General features: G+C 45.0%; 1 protein-coding gene across 4 annotated transcripts in view; it reads right to left on the bottom strand.

Annotated features, from left to right (window-relative positions):
- Positions 1–4,556: 4,556 nt before the first annotated feature.
- The window catches only part of GRIA1 (glutamate ionotropic receptor AMPA type subunit 1), a 350,905-nt gene continuing 336,741 nt past the window's right edge, over positions 4,557–18,720 (bottom strand). For all 4 annotated transcript variants that reach the window (XM_005894393.2, XM_005894392.2, XM_070374901.1 and 1 more), the window contains 2 exons: positions 13,847–13,981; positions 4,557–5,808 (listed from right to left, as the gene is read on the bottom strand). In XM_005894393.2, the coding sequence (XP_005894455.1) occupies positions 5,608–5,808; positions 13,847–13,981 (336 nt within the window). In that variant the 3' untranslated portion in view covers positions 4,557–5,607. The remainder of the gene's footprint in view (positions 5,809–13,846; positions 13,982–18,720) is intronic.

Raw genomic sequence — 18,720 nt, 5'->3', positions numbered from 1 at the left:
AGAAGTTAGAGTTGTCCCCAGCAGGACCCAGAGTGCCTGTGAAAGATGAGGCTGATAGGCTGTGATTTCTGGTGGATGATATTCAAAATGCAGGTGGTGGGATTTGGTTCTATAATGGAAACAGCCAAGTAGTTTTCCAGTTTGGAAAATAACTGGCTGTGTTGAAAGCTGACTCATCTGACAGACTTATTTTTTTTTCTCCTCCCCTTTCCTGAGGATGCTGCTCTGATGATTATATCCTATCTCTAATGTCTTTTTCTCTGCTCCCCCACCCCAGCAGAATATTATTATTAATATTACAAACATGCCTAAGGGGTAAAGAAACATTTAGAGCCCAAGTATCCTAGCCTTCCCTTGTATCAGATTAATGTAATGGTATTTTCTGTCCTGGGGCCATGGAGATTTGACTGCCATCAGGTAACCAGGGTTACCTGAACCAGGGTTCTGGTGTTGGTCTGGCCAATTATAGATAATCCTAATTAGTACTTTGAAATTTTGAGTTTTCATGAGCATTTTCTTTATCCCTGTGATGGCCTGATTGTAGTAGTGCTCAATCTTGGCTGCACATTGTAATCACCTGAAAGTTCAAAACAAAACAGTAAAAGAACAACAACCATGCATGCACTCAGAAAATCTGGATTTGGAGATGCATCTTGGGCATTGGTGACTTTATTTAAAGTTCCCTACATGACTCCAGAGTGCATTTAGAGTCTAGAGTCACTGCCTAATTTGACACTAGATGTCCCATTTCTTTGATAGGAAAATGAGGCTCAGGTAGTTAATTTTCTTGTCCAAGGTTGAAAAGACCAGAGGAGAGGAAGCCAGGCATTGTGAATCCTCATCTCTTCTACTGGCCTTTCCACTCCAGTACATTGCTTCTCTGCTCAAGGTGTGATCTGGAAACTTCAAGAAACAAAATTTGTTTCTGAAAATTACAAAGCATTCTATTAGGGTCATTTGTCAGTGGCCAGACTCACACCAGGGACTTCCCAGGTAGCTCAGTGGTAAAGAATTTGCCTGCCAATGCAGGAGATGCAGGTTCGATCACTGAGTCAGGAAGATCCTCTGGAGGAGGAAATGGCAACCTGCTCCAGTATTCTTGCCTAGGAAATCCCATGGACAGAGGAACCTGGCCAGGCTATAGTCCATGGGGTTGCAAAAGAGTCGGACATGACTGAATAACTAAACAGTAGCAGCAGCAACAGGATAGGAATGGACCTCCATGGATATTTTTTCCTAGAGGGAACATTAGAATTTGGTGAGGAAGGAACTTGCTGTCTTGTCTCTTATGAGAATAAGTTGATTTTGGACACGATTTTTGTGATATTTATGCCCATTTTTGTAGGGCCTTGTTGACCTCCTCTTAACATATGTCAGGGTGTTACTTAGCAGATAACCTGAACAGGGCTGCAGAGATGTGAAGATAAAGTAAGGAACATTAGAGGGTATATATTTCAGCTTTCACATCAGTGGCATCGCCTCCAGGGGCTGTCTCATTCTACCATGGGGATACTTGGACCATTATGAACTCCTTCTTTAGTCCCACAACTGATCCTGGTCTTGTCCACTCAGAAGCTAGCTCCACTTCCTCTGGACAGCCGTGAGGAGCCTTCTCCAGGCTGAAGCAGCTATTCTGCAGGGGAGCCTGCTTTCCAGCCCCCTTTCCAGCCTGCTTGCTACTCTTTAGCCTGAGTATTGATATTTTAAAAGGGCCCAAAGTGACTCTCTCTCCTCTTTTCCTTTTGGGCTAATCTTGTTTAGATTAGTGATCTCTCATGCCCCAAGAGGACAGACTGACTTTCCGAAAGCTGTGGCCCGTATACCCTGCACCATTCCATTTGCAGTTACTTTGGTATTAGAGGAAGGCAGAGGACTATTTGCCTGTGATTTTCCTGTTCACCCCTGATTTTCCTGTTCATATTATAACCTGGTTAACAACGAGGTGGGTAACGTAAAGCCTTTGGGTTCCTGGCAGAATCTTGGCTCTGTCACTTACAAGACGGTGAGGAGGTTGTGATATCTCTTTTAAGTCTGGGATTCCTCATTTCTTATGGGCCCCTGTCACGCTTTAGGAGATATGAAGAGTGCTTAACATAGTGAGTGCTCAGTGCATAGTAACCTATGCTCTTATAGCCATCATGATCACTATCCCAACTATTTGATGGGAAGGTGACAGACCAGTTTTCTCCTTGTTGGTAGCTGGTGCTAAGGGCTTCCTTATTCAGAAGCACCCTAGATGCTGGAGGTGACCGCGAGTGGGTCTGAACAGTGACTGAAACCTCACACAAGTCTGCTAGGTTCTTTCCCTTCTGCCAACCCTTTTAAACCGTGGTAGTCACTGCTTGAAATGCCACTGTTATTTTAGACCTCTGGCCCCTTCTAATGTGCAGAGTTCCCTAGTAAAGAAAACACTTGAAGCTGCTCTTAATCATTGGTATTTACGTGTCAAAAAATGTCAGGTCCTTTACAGAGTCCATCTTGCTCGAGTGGAAGAATAACTTTCAGGCAAGAAGAGGGGTCTTGTGGTCTGAGGACAACTGTCTCTTTAAAAGCCTGATCTAGATTTGGTTTCAGTTGTGACTCTGCACATCATAGGTACACCTGGACTCCAGCTGGGGGCATGTCTGGAAGACATTCCGTGTGAACCATCCAGTTCCCTAGAGGTGCTGTGACCACGGCAAGTTAAACCCTGCTCCTTACGCAGTTGGAACCATAACCCTTGAAAACCAATACCATTCTGTCTTTTTGTTGTTGTTATCTCATTTGGGTGAATAAACCACAGTGATCTAGTTCATGTGCAATGACTTTGTTTGAAGAACTCTTCTTGAGTCAGGAGTATCGGTCACCATTGAAAATGCACTGAACTTAGGCTTAACAATAAGGAAATAACATAGTTTAGTGCTCTGGCTTCAGAAATGGCACAAAAATGGAATGGACAAATATGAAAAGTAGATAATGGATCCACAGTGATTTAATTCTTGGTGATATTTTCATTTTATGCAAATACCAAAAGGAAAAAAAAACCTGTCTATTTGAAAGAAAAACAGGAACCAAGAAAAATATTTAGTGTTTGATCAAGCAAAAATCCTTTCACACATCTGCCAAGAGAGTTAAAACAAATAGAGATGTTAAATAAAAGGCCCAGGTACCAAAGAGCAAAATTTAATGAAAGCCAGAACTGTTAAGTATGGATTCCTGTTGAGAAAAATGTCAGTCTCCTTCAGTTTTCCCATTGCTCTATTTTTAAGAAAAGTGTAGTAAAAATACATAATACAAGTTAACTTTTTTCTTACTTTTGTTTTCCCCGTCACCCCTCTGTCAATGAAAAACATCTTCTGCTGGAGTCTTGGACCCCTGCATAGCATACACACTCTTTTCTAGCATAGCTGATATGTTACTATCAGCTCATGTTACTGGTGAACTCAGTGGCGGAAGAGGCATCTTACCAGGCCAAAGACAAAATATTTTTGAAGCATGTTGATTGTAGAGGGTTATTTCGAACTCCTCTGAAATGCAGACTCCATAAGGGTGGGTCAGATCAGATTCTGCAGTGGTAGGCTAAGGGTTAGGGAAAATCTGGTGGGAGGACAATGGATGGGGAGGACACCAGCTGGGCAGTATCAAAAAGTGACAATCCTTCTCGAGGGTCCTGCTTCACGTACCATGCCCACATTGACATATGAGAGACTGAACGACACTTGAATTGAGAGGGCAGAGCGTTTGATTTGGGGATGGTTCTTTGCTATGGCTGATGAAAGGAGGAAGAGACATACAGCTGGTGGGGGTCCGTGGAGAGAATCCACATATGAAGCCAGTCATGCTGCATCTACTTGGAGGCAGGCTCCAAAACCTTTAGTTTGTCCATTGCTAATGATGATCCCTAGCAGAGAAGACTGGATAGAAGTTGGGGGGTGAGGGAACAAGCCAGAATGCGGTTTTCAGTAAATGCTGATGACACATGGCACACTCTAGGTGATGGTCATGCACCTAGGAGAGAGGTGCTGGAGAGAAGGAAGCTGACTGCACCAAGAATGAGAGTTGGGATCTCCAAGAAAGCCAGGTGCCAAGATCCCAACCAAAGTTGTAGTCAGCCTAGGCTTCTCTCCATGAACCCTGCCACTTCTCCAATCTTGTTTTAGTTTCACACTGTGGGCACAATCCAGTGATTCTAGTCATTGGATTACAGCGTTCTCATTCTGTCTTAGCCAGGGGAAGGTTGGCCTCTTTAAGTTACAAGTTGGGATCAGAGATCTTAAGGTCTCCCAGTGTTGTTATCAACTCACTCCATCTCCCTATCCTTCAAATCATTCAGCCTTGGGCATTTCACTTTCCAAAGATGACAGTTCATCTGACCACCTGATAAAATAACACTCATACATGGACATAAAAACTCAAGTTCTCCAGGTCACTAAAACCCTAAACTTCACACTTGGTCTCTCACTCTTAGGACAGGGCACACTATAGAAAGTTCTATTGCTTGTGGGCTTGGATGAAGCTTCCTCTTCCAAAGTTCTTCCATCAGCTTTTTTTTTTTCTTATTTATTTATTTTTTTGCATTTAGCTTGTATAACATTTCCCCCACATCAGAGGCTCCAAGGAGAAAGAGTCTACTCTACAATGGGGTTGCTGCAGAGGACTATCAAATGAAAAGTGAGAATCAGGGATGAGAGTTTTCTGGATGTCAGCTATTCCCAAGGCTCAACTTGGTTTAGGAGGCCAGTTGCCCTTCAGCCACCAGAATGCCACTGGGCTTGAGCATAGCAGAAGGACATACTCCTCCAGGCTGAGCGTGACTCTATGACAAAGCATACTGTTCCACCTAAGGCCTGTGAGATGGCTGTTACACATTCAAGGAAGCTTTATCTGAGTCTCCAGCAATAACTTCGAGTCTTCTTCTGACTGCACATCTGCCTTTACAGCTTCTTTGCCACCCAGGGTCTGAGTTGCTTCACACATGTTTTTAACTGAGTCAGTGCCTGGGCAGTGCCCTGTGTGGAGAGGCAGCCCACTCCTCCAGCAATGTTGGTCTCCATCCATGGCTTGGGGCCGAGGTGTGGAGGGGATTTGGAGAGCTCCCATGATGAATTCATTTGAAGATTGTTGTTTTCCTTTTGCTTGCCAGTCAGGTGGAACGAATCTTGAATCTCCAATCTGAAAACTAAAGTGGGATGGGTAGGGAGTTGGGAGTAAGAAGGAAAAGGAAGGGATCTAACAGAACCTGCAAACCATGGATATTAGTAAGAAAGAAAAATAGTGCACACACTAAGACACATGAACAACTGAATTAAAAGAAAGCAGTACAGTTTCCTCATTAGTGCTCCAGTGACACAGGCTCTATGTGACAGGGTTATTCTCCCCTTATTGCCGTACAGTGTTACTTGTCATCCTCACTTAGCCAACGGAAAAAGGCAAAAGAACATCAAAAAAGGAGAAGGGGCCGCAAAATGGTTTCTTGATTCTTCAGGAAAATCTGTTGAATCCTCCTCCTCGTGGTCCTGGTGGTTGGTGGCGGTTGTGTTTCATTTTGTTGTTTTTGGCACTGAAGGGTATGGGATGGAACTGGGGGAGCCTGGGCATACTCCCCGAGGGGGTCTCCATCTGCTCCAGTTACAATCCAGTGGCTCCCAAGGGCATCCCTGAACTGTGGCTCATGCAGGGGATCGATTGCATGGACTTGGGGAAGTCATGGCTGACTACCCGGCCGTTCTCTCCACTCCCGGCACCGCTGGCTCCTGCCCCACTGTTTCGGGGGAGCGTCGATGTCCGTATGGCTTCATTGATGGATTGCTGTGGGATCAAACAGAAACCCTTTTCAGGAGGACCGGGGGTTCTTCCCCAGGTCCTTGGCAATGACTGACAAGGAGAATGAGTCAACACTGGGCTTAAAATGTCACTCCAACTCTCCTCCCTACCCAGCTTGTTTTCTAATCTGTAATGCTAATCCTGACTTCCTGCGAACTCACAGAACTGTTACCTGGCTGTGGACTAGTCTGATTCCCCATCTGGACCTCACGTTCTCTAAGTTTAACGAGATGTGCTGGGTTGGGTGATCTCTAAGATCCTTCACCTTCTGTGATTCCTAAAGGTACGATGGTTCCATGGTAGTATTGATGATAATAAATGTAGCAACATGACCAAGTAGAAAATCTCTGGAAATGGGGTTTAGGAAACTTGAGTTTTAGCCCTAATTCTGACATCAACTTGCTATGTGACTTTGTGCATTGCTATCTCTCTAAACCTTTGAAATCTCCATGTTTGTCAAAGTGTATTAGAGAGAATGGTTCTATACTGCATGAAAAAATGAGTTGAAATGTTACACAAAATTGATGGTATATCATTGTTGGGTGAAAATTTAAAACTACTTATGATTACTTCTGGAAAAAAATGTCATCCTACCTCTAGCAGTGTGTGTTAAGAGAACATAGGACTTGTTTGACTAATACGGTGTGCATAATATAATAGGAAAAAAGCCTGTGCTAAAAAAATGAAAATGAATTCCAAAGATCATTATCTGTCATCCACTTCCCATTAGCATGTATAACCTGTACTTCTACCCTGACACATCAGATTGGCGCTGCTGATTTGTGAAAGATTGTGACTTCTAGAATGTTGGAATTCTAGATGTCAAAAGAGCTCAATGATCACCCCAAGATGAGATGAGTTAGACAAAATGATCAAGACCAGAATCTGTGATTATAATCATATCCTATTAGACAAGAGGAAGTGTTCTTTACTGAGTTCCTTTGGAGAATTAAATTTATGACCAGAAATCCAAACCCTTTTCCTGTCACCTCCAACTTCCTATTAAAAGATACCCATAGAAATTTTGAGGTAGGACTTAGTTTCTTGGTGAAAATCAACATGAAAAATTGTCTATGAGTTTAGAGGTTTCTTTCTGTAAGGCCAGTCTATCCATCCTTCAAGACTCAATTTGTTCCTACCTCTTTGAAATTGTCTTAGACTGCCCCACCATGTCCTGCCCCCCATCCTCGCCAGTTCTCATACATTATACACTCGCTTGCAATGATTCTGCTTCAGGTATGTAACTTCTGTCTTCTTTAAGAGAGCTAACTGTCTGGAGAAGGACAAGGGCTGTGTCTTCTCAATCCTTAGCTGCCTGCCAGCATGCCCAGCATGTCGTTAGAGGCCCAGTAGATATCTTTGAATATGTCTAAGAAAAGCCAAACACATAGGGCCAGTCTTAAAAAGTTGATGGCTTCCCCCTTTGCATATTGGCATGATTCTAGTGATCAGAGAAGTAAGTCAATCTCCTGTGGCCTCATGGACATAAACAGGGCAGTTTTGACCCTGTTGTTATTCTTTCTGCTACACTATGCTTTGGGAGGATCCTCTTATTATTGGTAATTCTGACAGTGTTTTAAAATAGTTTTTCTTTTAAAAAAATTCCGTGATTCAGACAGATCTGCCCCATATGATGCTCCACCCACATGGGTTCTGTCTCCTCTTCAAACTCCTGGACATGGTGTATTTACATTCTGCCTGCACTGAAGAGGAAGTGTGACCTGGAGAGCATTCTTCTAAGTCAAGGTCACATCAACACCTCTGTGCTGCTCTATGGGGGAAATGTAAAAAGAAAACAGGAGGAATTCATGGTGACTTGTTCTCACTTTTACATTGTTGAAAAGAACTTTTTATTTGGGTGTGGGGGCAGTGTGGAACCTTCTATGAATTGGCTTGGGATGTCTATGTTCTATGAGTTTTCTCTGCCACACTCCTTTAATTAAAACAAAAAGTTTAAAGTTCACACAGATCACCCTGGGCTTTGTTTCTCAAAAGGTCTCACATATTTCCATAATATCCCAAAGAAGTCAGTGGTACTTGACATATTTATTTTAAAGGAGAAGGCTAGTGGCATAATCAGTATTGGTGCCTATGAGTCTGAGGTAACTAAGCCAGGCATGTAGCTAGAACTCTTTAAGTCATTCGGGATTGGTTTTCATGAAAGCTGAGGGGTTCTCAGTGGTCAGTGACTCCATACTCCTGTTGATGGTGGGGGTTACCTGCTTACTGGTTTCCTTTCTAATCTCAGGAGAAGGAATGAATAGAGTCAAAATGGGAGTGGGAAGCATTGCTAAAAATGACCATTTCACTAGTTCTCAAACTTGGCTGCAGGTTCTAGGGGTTTCAGAGGAAGAAACACTGATGTCTGAGACCTGCCTCAGGGATGCTGACTGAATAGGTGTGGTGTGTGGCCTGGATGTCTAGAGTTTCAAACCCCCCACCCCCTCCACCCTAGATTATTCTAGTATGCAAATAAGGTGGAAACACACTGGTCTTAGTTGATTTCACTTTATAGAGCAATTGAGGACTTGTCACTGACTTGCTCCAAGTTACAGTTATCTGTGACCTAGGGTCAAAGTGAATGAGCCCCTGCCTGTGGGCCCTCCTCCCCCTGGTAGCTAACACGTTGGAAGCTGACGTCCTCTCTCCCCTTGCCTCTGGGAACTGTGGTTCTCCCCTGTCCATCCTTGACATGCCAGCCATTCATCAAGTTCATCTTTATAAGTAGTTGTTTCTGAAACAGATACTCAGGGAGAAAAGGGTGAGTGAAAAGTCTAGCCTCAAAGTCCTGGAGTTGCTGCTTCAGAAACTCATTTATCTATCAGTGATGACACCCTAACTTTTCAGCTACTTGCTTTTCTAAGAAAAGTCTGCCCAGCCTCTGCACATCATAGAACACCCTAGTAAAAGCTCAGCCCTTGGTGATGCCTTCGAGTCAGAGGGACCACCTGCTGTGGAGGATGCACCTCCTACGCCCCCACCCCCGACCCCCGGCACCCATGCCTGACCATGTACCTCAGCTGCTCATTAATTCCAGGGAAACATGCAAAGCCTTGATGGCCGTTTTCCACACAACCTGTGTCAGCACAGCCACTACAGTTATGAAAAGTCAGCGCCTCCAGGGGTGGGAGCGGCTGGGAATTATTTTTTTGGGGGGAATAATGTGGTAGATAATAAAGACCCTGGTTAGCCTTAATATCAGTTAAAGGCTCAGGTTTCTGTCTGTTTTCCCAGGCACAGGAGAGGTACAGGGTGTCTGAGAGTTTATTCAGTTTGGAGTATGTCTTAGATTTGAAAATTTTTTTTTACTGTGTGACAGTTTCAATTAGGCTAAAATGTTGGTGTTGCCTGAAGTCCCTCTCTGAGCCCCCAGATCTTCCTTGCTCTCCTTTCTCATCAGTCTTCCTGTGCCCAGTCTCCCTGGCCTTCCTCTTATGTCTGGGCAGGAGTTCTGGTTTTTGGGTCTGTGATCCTTGTGCCTCCTTTGGTGACAACCATCGTGCCCTGGTTAACTCCTTCTCTGCCTCAAGTCTGTTCAACATCACTGTTTCAGGGAAGCCTCTTGTCCTGCCCCTGACCCCATTCCCTGATTGGGACTTGACTGCTGTGAGCATTTTTCTTCAAACATTCATTGAACATACATTACACATTTGCTTATTTTCTGTCTGCCAATTAAACTCTCAGTTTCCTGAGAGCAGAAACTGTGTCTGGCTTGCTCCTGACTGGATCCTGAGGGCTGAGTGATGCCTAGCAGGCAGTGGTGCTCCATAGTCTTTGTAGAAGAACTGCCTGCAGGGTGCCTTCCCACTGTTTCTGTGATACTTGCTCTGTGTCCCGCTCATATGACATCAAAGGGGAAAGGGTCTCAGTAATGCACAAGCCAAGGATCATGTCCCATGGATGGCCCACACAACTAGATCAGACAAACCTAAGGAGAAGGACTGCATCTTATTTGTCTGTGTACTGTGGATGGGGTTTTGATGGGACCTAGTAGGTGATAAAAATTATCTTGTTGCCCTGTGGTCGGGGTGGAGAGAGAAATTGATGATGAGTGACTTGGCTGGTACCAAGAACCCAGGCTTTGCAGAAGCCGAATTGGAGATCTCATTCCTGTTCCACCAGCTCTGAGTTTACTGGAAAAACTACTTAACTTCTCTGACCCCCTATTTCTTCATCTGTAGAACTGCAAGCACAGGGTTAATGAAAATGTATAATAAATACTTTGAGCAGGGAAGTTACTAAAAAGGTATTTTTCCTTTTTTCCTCCCTTTCTTCTTTCTTTCTCCTTTCCTGCACCCTCTTCTTCTCTTTCCTCTCTTTTTCATGTAGGGTGGGGAAGGGCTCCTTAAATACTGTCGAGAAATAGGAGGCTGATTGTGAACTAGGTTTAGGGGCTCAAGGTCTTAAGAGTTGGCCACATACTGTAGTTAAGGGAAGAGACAAGAGGGAAGGTTCTTGCCAAAGGCCTTGAACACTGTCAATGTAGTCCTCTGTGTGAAGGTGGAGGCTGCACTTTTGAAAAGAGCTAATCTGCCTTTGGAGCAGGCAAAGTACAGAATGATAAAGAGAACTGCAAAGCAGCAAAGTCTGAGAGGCAAGCAGAATGTGTTCACTTATCTCCTTTGGATAAGAGAGGGGTTGATGGAGCTCTGAAAATTAAGGACTGGGTTGACTCTTAAGGCCCATAAAGGCATCTTTTCTGTAGGTAGAAGATTAAAAATTCTATTAGGAGTCTTATTGTGTTGGGCAGAAGTCATGCCAACCGGTGGAATTAACTATAGAAGATTGTGATGGAACAGCTTGCATTAATGATTCTAAGAGATCCTGATGTTGGCTCTTGAGAAATTTGATATCTTCCTTAGAAAGGGAAGGGAGAGAATGTCTCCCAGAAGTTATGGTATGACTCAGTTGACTTTCTTAAGAATTCTTGTCTTTACTTGCATGCTGTGACCTTCAGTGGTGAAGGTCGATGTTATACAGGTTTAAGAGGATCTTTGTTGTTAGCCACCCTGGTACCACCACCTGGCACTGACCATGATTAGTAGGATATGGTCATCCCATAGGAAGGGCTGGAAGTCCAGTCCTGCTTGGGCATGTCTGGTCTCATCAAATCTCATCATGGGGCCAAAGGAACATCAGGTGATATGTGTGCTTCCTGGCTGGGTGGTTCTGATGGTTGTGTTTGCTTCACCTAACAGCAGCTCCTTGCATTGCCTCACCCTATCCTCCAGGAGATTTTCTTTGGATACAATCCCACATTAATCTAACTAACGCTTACCCTATGTATGTGGGATGTCCAAAGAGAAATCAGATACAGCTTCTTACCTTAGGAAACTCACAATCTCTATGGCTTAAAAAACCCTAGGACATGTAAGTAGGGGCTATGAAATGAAAGTCTTAAGGAGGCTGTAGCTGGCCACTAAGAATATAATTCTAGTTAATAATATAATTCTAGTAATTATTATTTACTTAGGGCTTACCATGGCCCAGGCATTTTGCAGAGCCTTTATATCCACTTTTTCATATAATCCACAACAATTTTTATAAGGTGTATATTGGGTTGGCCAAAGGTTTGTTTAGGTTTTCCATACGATGTTACTGAAAAACCCAAATGAACTTTTTGGCCAGCCCAGTGTTACCACTAGCCCCATTTTATGAAAAGAAGGATCAGAGAGCTATTGAAACTTGTTCAGGATGACTCAGTTAATGTGCAGAGCAGGCAAGATTTGTGCTCAGACATTCATTCTTCAGAGCCGTGCTGCGCTGTGTTTGAGGGAAGTTCCCTCAGTGAGCACCAGGCCAATCCTGGGAGCCTGGTTTCGGTTATGGCCCATGGGGGAGGTTTTGGGGGGTTGTAAAGGTTATGCTCACCTAGGTCTTCTCCTTTTCCACTTACTGCCTCTGAAGTAACCTTTCTACACTTTTGAAGGGTAAGATAAGAGTCTTTAGACTTATGTTTTGAATAGGGTAGGCAAAGACAGCCCTTCAGGTTCTAGGAGACCTTGTTGTGTCCAGCCAAGCTCCTTGGAGGTCTACACTGGATTTAGAATCTGAGGTCCATACTTTTGCTGTGCTTTGTCCTTTCTGAGAGGACCTGAACTTGGATGAACTGGTCAAGGGTGGGATGGAGGTGTTCCTAGGTCCCTGACCAAGTACTATCACACTACCGACCCTTAATTACTCCATGTGTACATCTTGGGAAGTTGACTTTGGGGTTTCCCTAGTGGCTCAGATGGTAAAGAATCTGCCTGCAATGCAGGAGACCTGGATTCAATCCCTGAGTTGGGAAGATCCCCTGGAGAAGAGAATGTCTTCCCACTCTAGTATTCTTGCCTGGACAGAGGAGCCTGGAAGGCTATAGTGCATGGGGTTGCAAAGAGTTGGATGCAACTGAGCGACTAATTATGGGACAGAAGACAGAGAAAGGCATTGGCTTGCATCAAGGCACATGGGTGGGTACACATGGAAAGCATGAGGTGGGTGGCTAGAGTATGGAGCATGTAAGGAGAGCAGATTGCCTGGGGAGGGGAAAGTAGGCTAGAACTATGATGTGGCAATGTTGAATGCCAGGACAGAAGGCCCTCCGCTCTCAACTCCCACTCCCTGTGTACAGAACTCAGTACAGAGTTTCCAAACAGGGGAAGCAAATGTCCAGCAATGTCTTCTCCAAGAGGGACCTGGAGGTATATGTAGGGTGGGTGCCTAAGGCAGGAAAAGGGTTGGTAGGAGGCTATGGCTGTGATCCAACAGTGGGTATGCTGAGTCTGGGAGCGATTGCATGTTGAAAAAAGGGCTTCTTAGGGCACATTCTGGGAGAGAAGATTCTGTCAGTGAGTCCTGTTAGTCCACTCAAGTCAAAATAATAGCCTAGGGTACATTGCTCAGAATGACTGTGCTTCTTGCCACTTCTGTTGGTTTGAATTCCACTTGTCCTTCCTCTTAATTTCTGGTTCTTCCCGGAAGCCTTCTCTACTTTCTCCCTCCTATATATCCCTATAGGTCTTCCTATCTATGCCATAGTTTGGGTCCCTGAGTAGATTTTCTTTGTTAAAAATGCTGAAGGTTACAGATAGTATCATAGTCCTCTCTGCCCCCTCATGATGTCTTGCTTATAGTGTTGCTCACATGAATAACATTTCCTTGCCAAAATATTTTCTTTTTGAAGCTAAATGATGACAAGTGAGGGGTCTTGATGGTCATTCAGTCCAGACTCCCATTGGATACTTTGAATCTATACATTTGTCAAGAATTATTCAGCCTCTACATGTATGCCTCTAGTGATGGGCTGTGTGTTACTTACTGACACAATCCATCCCATTTTGGGATAGCTCTGAAAGAAAAGTAGATCTCACTTACTGTGTTCACATCTGTTCTCTGTAACTTTTAGTCATTAGTTCTTGTTGTATACTTTGGGACTCCACAAAACTGATCTGTTTTCTTTCACTCCCAAGAATTCGTCATGTTTTTATGGGCAGCTCTCATAACTTCTATATTTCTTCTCTTTTTGAGTTAGCTGCCTTCACTATATTTGATGTGGTTTGGGGTCATCAGTTAATGTGCTTACCTCTCTGCCAAAGTCCATCTTACTGTATGATGGCCAAGAATAGACCTACCTCACCCGGCATGGCAAGGTCATCCACCTTGCAGAGGGAAGATGCCTCCTCTGCTGTTTTGGAGCTAAGCTGCAGTTAACGTGACCTCAGAGAGTCACTGCCAAGAGTGACCGTGAGGCAGTCACTCTTGCCTCTCACTGCCTTGAGTGTCCACTCAACCCCTACCTTTTCATCTCACCCCCCATCACTGGCTGATGCATCTGCTTTCTCAGGCCTCGTGTTTACCCTGACACATGCCAACATCTCCCTTCCTCTCTCACTGCTGCCTCTTTCCCTGCCACCTTCCTCATAACCTAGCTCTCTGTCATCCCCTGCCTCAAACTGACCGCCACCTCCCATCACTCCCCACCCTTTCTAGCAAAAGGGACTCCCAGGAAACCCAGCTGTATCACAGAACAGGTTAGGAAAAAGGTCTGGGAAGACGATGCCACCTTCATCCGCTTGGATTCACTACGGGATTTGTAGCAGAACTCAATTAAGGCAACCAGCATGGCGAGTCCAAGTCCTCCGATCAGGATGTAGAACACGCCCGCCACATTGCTGAGGCTGAGAGCACTGGTCTTGTCCTAGGAAGAGGAGGAGGGAGAGGGGAGGGGGAAGAGTCCAATGAGCCAGGGGGCTAGAGACTAACCAAGCAGCAGCATTTTAACACACATACACTCAACCCCATCACCCTCTTTAACATTCATAATAGTTGGAAAGGCTTTGTATATATTGACAGAGTGCTCAACATTCCCCAGGAAAAAATGTGTGCCTGTGTGTATGCATGTGTGTGTGTGTGTGTGACAATTCTCTGAGCATCCCTGATTATATTTAGTTGATAATTAGATTTCCATCCTCCCCAGTGCCTGTTTTAGGGTGGGGGATGCCACAAGAAGTCGGGGCAGTTTCCACCAAGATCTGCACCCCTGAGCTTACCCCATTCTTTCAGGAAACTGTGTCCCTTCCTTTTCAGCCGAATTCATGCCCCCCACCCCCTCAGTTGCTCAGCAACACACTGGCCTTGCTTATTGTTTATGCCTGTGAGCATTTTTCTGTGAGTTGGTACTTAAAGTGAACTTTCTCCTAGATGTGCATTTGATTTCAATTTAATAAGACAGTTATTGTATGTATAATAAATATCAACCAATGTATACCTTTAACTTACTGTGCTGAGTCCCAATGAAGGGAAAAAGAAAACTGGGGGGCTTGGAATAGAAAAAAGGCACTGAGGTAGAAAAATGGCTCCATTAAACCCTAATAATTATGCTTAATTGGAGTCATTTTTCTCATGGAGGTGCTTGCTGAAAAACTCCGTAGGCAGATTCAGATAGCTGAATTTAGAAATCTCTGTTGCCTGGGCTAAAAGATCTTGCACTAGTTCTGAATGGGCAGGACCGGGGAGCAGGGTACTTAATTCCTAGGGTCCTGGGGACAAGCGTCCATGTCCAGTAGGAAGTGGACAGAGCTCATTTCGCGGAGCCTGAGAAGCAACATCAGTTTGTGAGACCATCCCTGAGTTCTGTCACTTCTAGTGGGATTCGAGTTGGGGACTGAGGGACAGCATCCTCCTAGTTGGTGAAAACAAACAAACAAAACTTCTGGTTATGGGGGAAGGTAATGACCTGGGGAGATTGACTGTGTTAGTACCTCAGTCGTGTCCAACTCTTTGCAACCTCATGGACTGTCGCCCACCAGGCTCCTTTGTCCATGGGATTCTCCAGGCGAGAATACTGGAGTGGGGTGCCATTCCCTTCTCCTGGGGATCTTCCCAAGCTAGGGATTCACTCTGGGACTCATGCCTTGCAGCAGATTCTTTACCATTTGAGCCACCAGGGAAGCTGACTTGGGGAGAGGGGGATCAATTAAATTCTTGACTCAGGCAAAAAAACATCTTTAGATCTTGGAAGCAGACTCATCCCCAGATGCCATGGTGGCTTGAACATCTTGGTTGATATTGTTTGCTCAGGTTTAGATTTCTCACCGAATTAAAATGAAATGCATGCCTCCTCTGGCACTGGTGCACAGCCGTGGTTGGTCGGTGGCACTAGGTAGGATTTTATATCTCTCTGTGTGTTCTTTTTCAGGTGGGGTTGTTGGTGAGTCACGCAGAAGGTGAGCTGTCGTACCCTAGGGACTACTCTGAATCTGGGTATGTGGAAAGGGGTCAGCAATTGACCAAGTCAGTGGCCTCTGCCCCAGTTCTACTTGGTGCATTGTACAGGATTCAGCTCGGTTGAGCTTGGGGACCACAGCTGGCAAATAGCAGCCTCCCTTCTCTCCCCAGAAGCCGCCTTGGCTGGCAGAGCTGTTGGATTATCTAAAGCATATTTCTCTGGTGGCTTCCTGTATTGCTAAAGCAGATGGTTCTTGAATATGGTTACACTTGGCAAGGTGTAGCCTGGCTTTGGAAGTGGTGGAAATGATTATTGAGAGGGGTAGAATTTCTCCTGCTCTGGTATCGTGGCCTGACAAGGGAAATATGCAAAAATGAGTTTGGGGCTTGGTTCAAGAGTTGGCTGAACAAGTAAATTCTCACTTGGCTTGGTTTTTCAGAATGCTCAAAATGTCTGCCTCTTTGGTGTTTGTGAGTTCTGTAGTTCCCCTGGGAAGTAAGTCTTTAGAGTTTTTGGAGGACTTATGATTTATAGAAGTTCCTACAAAGCTCTCCTGTGTGGGCAGGCCTGGGGTGTGGTGGGGAGGCACATTACTGTATTATCAGCTCACAGCTTGGAAGAGAGTGGTTGACAGTGAAGCTCGGATGGAGTGGATGGGGAACTGGCCTGTGGGGAGGTGGTAGACAAGAAGGCTAGGAAGAAAGGACTGAGTGCTGTTGACTTCACCAGCTGATCAGCCTTTCAGCAGCTGAAGTACATCTTGCCTCCTGGTTACCAAGGCTGTTTTTGTTTCCTTCTTTATAGTCTTTTCAAGTTTACTTTGGTTGTAGATTATCTTCAAGGATAAGGGAGTGGTGGGCACCTTTTTTGGTTATTATCTTCAAAAAAAATCATAAAAAGCCATCTTCCTCCCTGACTGTAGAAGGTGGACTGTCCATTTGTGATACATCATGTAAGGAAGGAGGGTCAGATCTTCATATGGAAGTGGGAATAGGAGGCATAGTCTGTGTATCTGCAGAAGGAGGAAGGTCCAGTGACTGAGTCTTTATATCTGGAGGTAGAGAGCAGCCTTCACTTCTGAGGGAGGTCTCTGGTCCATGGGGATGGCAGTCTGTGTTGGTGAGGGGACATATGCCATACAAACCAAACCAAGAGGGCAGTCAGATGGTATGGGCACTGCCACCTCTAGCAGGACACAGTGCTATGGATCCTTCTTTATGTTGACACAGTCCTGGGAAGACCTCTGGAATCAAGGGAGCACCTGAGTCACCAGCAGTATCAGAAAGAAAACTTAGATGAAGCATTACCATCTAAATTTGGCACAGTGTGATAGGGTGTATAATGAAGGGCTGGTGGGTGTTGGTGTCTTCTTGGCTCATGTAGTTGAGGAGTTTACATTTAGGCAAGGTTTCTAATTTCCCTTGGGTGTGCCACTGACTTTGATAGCACCAAATTTAGTTCTTTTGAGGAGACCCAAGCCATAATCTTCCATCAAGTTGCCTTTACCGACTTTCTTTGACTTCGTCTGTTGGAATATGATGAGGTATCCTGGGGCAGAAAAAAAACTTCCAGTTATTTAAGGATCAGAACTGTGATTCCTCTGTCTCCACGTCAGAGGGGACTTTCTCACTCCTTTGTGCACAAACAGCCATGTTCACATTTCATGAGCAAGCTACACGCTTCCCAACTTTGACTGGGGAGAGGGAAGGACAGAACCCGAGTCTCCCGAGCGCCCCTCTGGGAGACCCCATTCTCCCCGCATCCCTTAGCAGCTGCACTTCCCAGAGCCAGGCAGCTTGCTGGTGGGAGTGAAGAACTCACAACTTGTCTTCCAACAGGAGCAAGGAGAGTGACAGTACCAGGAAGAATGACAGGCGAAAAGAAAAACAAAATTCCATCTTTCAGAGTTGTTGGGCTTGTTGTTATGGTGATGAGCTCCCCCCTTCATCTGTTCCCCTTAACCTATTGTCTTGATTTGCTGCCTTCCCCATGTGCAAGTGATATTTTCTTCTTTTTCATATTTTTCCTTGCTCTTCCCACGTATTGGGGGACTGTCCCAGACGCCCTCTGTGTTTCTGAGCCAACATCCCACCCAGGAACATGAAGATGTCGTGATTCTTCATGAGGAGGGTTGAACCAGGTCTGAGGCAGAGAGACTTGATGCTTTTTAATGGCATAAGTAGAAAGTTCTAAGGAGAAGCCAAGGCTTTGGCCATAAGACTAGTCCCTCCCATGGATACTGGGATGCTCATTCCATGAAGTCTACTAAATCTGGACCAAGCTTCAGTTTCTGCAGATGCTCCCATTCCTTCTATCTTCCTGCTGTGAGTTTGAACTCCTCTGAAGTAAAGGCTGTAGCTTTTGCTCTCCTCCGCCTTCCACAGATTTTCTGATGTGGGTACAAATGGAGTGTTAGGGGTGCCTGCAATCCATCCCAGACTGGATCTGTAACCTGACTTTGCCTTTCGTGTCCATGAGGATAGTCCAGCCCTTCTTCCAACTGTTAGCCTTTCTGCTCTAGTAGGCTTTCTCTTGTGCTTTTCCAAAACTTATGTTTTTGGCTTAGGAGCCATTTTCCTGAGCAGTTGATTATTTCCTGGGAATGGAGACTGAGTGGTTGGCTAGCTTAACTCACAAGCTGGAACCAAAGTGGGGGAGTTATGAAAGGTGGATTTGATTGAATTAAAGGAAGACCTTTCAAATCCATGGAGCCCCCTGCTATGGTGAATGGTGAGTTCCTCAAACATGGGTGCATTCAGGAGGTAGCTGATGAGGTCATCTAAGGGATTCAAGCACTGGACAGTTAGACCAAGTGACCTTTGATGTTCATCCCAACCCCCAGAGATGCGAGGCATCTAAGGAGTTCCTCAAGGCCTGGTGGGATCATGTTTTTTATTTATAAGTTCGCCCTAGAGACTAACCTCTTTAGGGGATGCAAAAAAAGAACTCATGTTAATTGGCAGCGTCTGCTGTTCCATTTCCAATCTAGGCCAGTTCCCTAGCCTGCGTATTTTCCCCAAGAGCGACACAGGATGAGAATTGGCCCATTGTGCTAATAATTGGCAAGGCAAATGCTGTGAAAGTGAGGGCTGTGGGGGCGGCTCTTCTCAGCAGCGTGTGCTCAGGGACCGGCTGCTGTACAATGCACCGCAGAACATCCTGACTCGAAACCAGATTGCAGCAGAGAACTCAAGGAGTTTGTGTGGGTT

This window comes from Bos mutus, chromosome 7 (genome assembly GCF_027580195.1).
Source record: "Bos mutus isolate GX-2022 chromosome 7, NWIPB_WYAK_1.1, whole genome shotgun sequence".
Classification (NCBI taxonomy): Eukaryota; Metazoa; Chordata; class Mammalia; order Artiodactyla; family Bovidae; genus Bos; species Bos mutus.
Note: the sequence above shows the minus strand (reverse complement) of the source record. Positions and strands in the feature narration are given on the sequence as shown.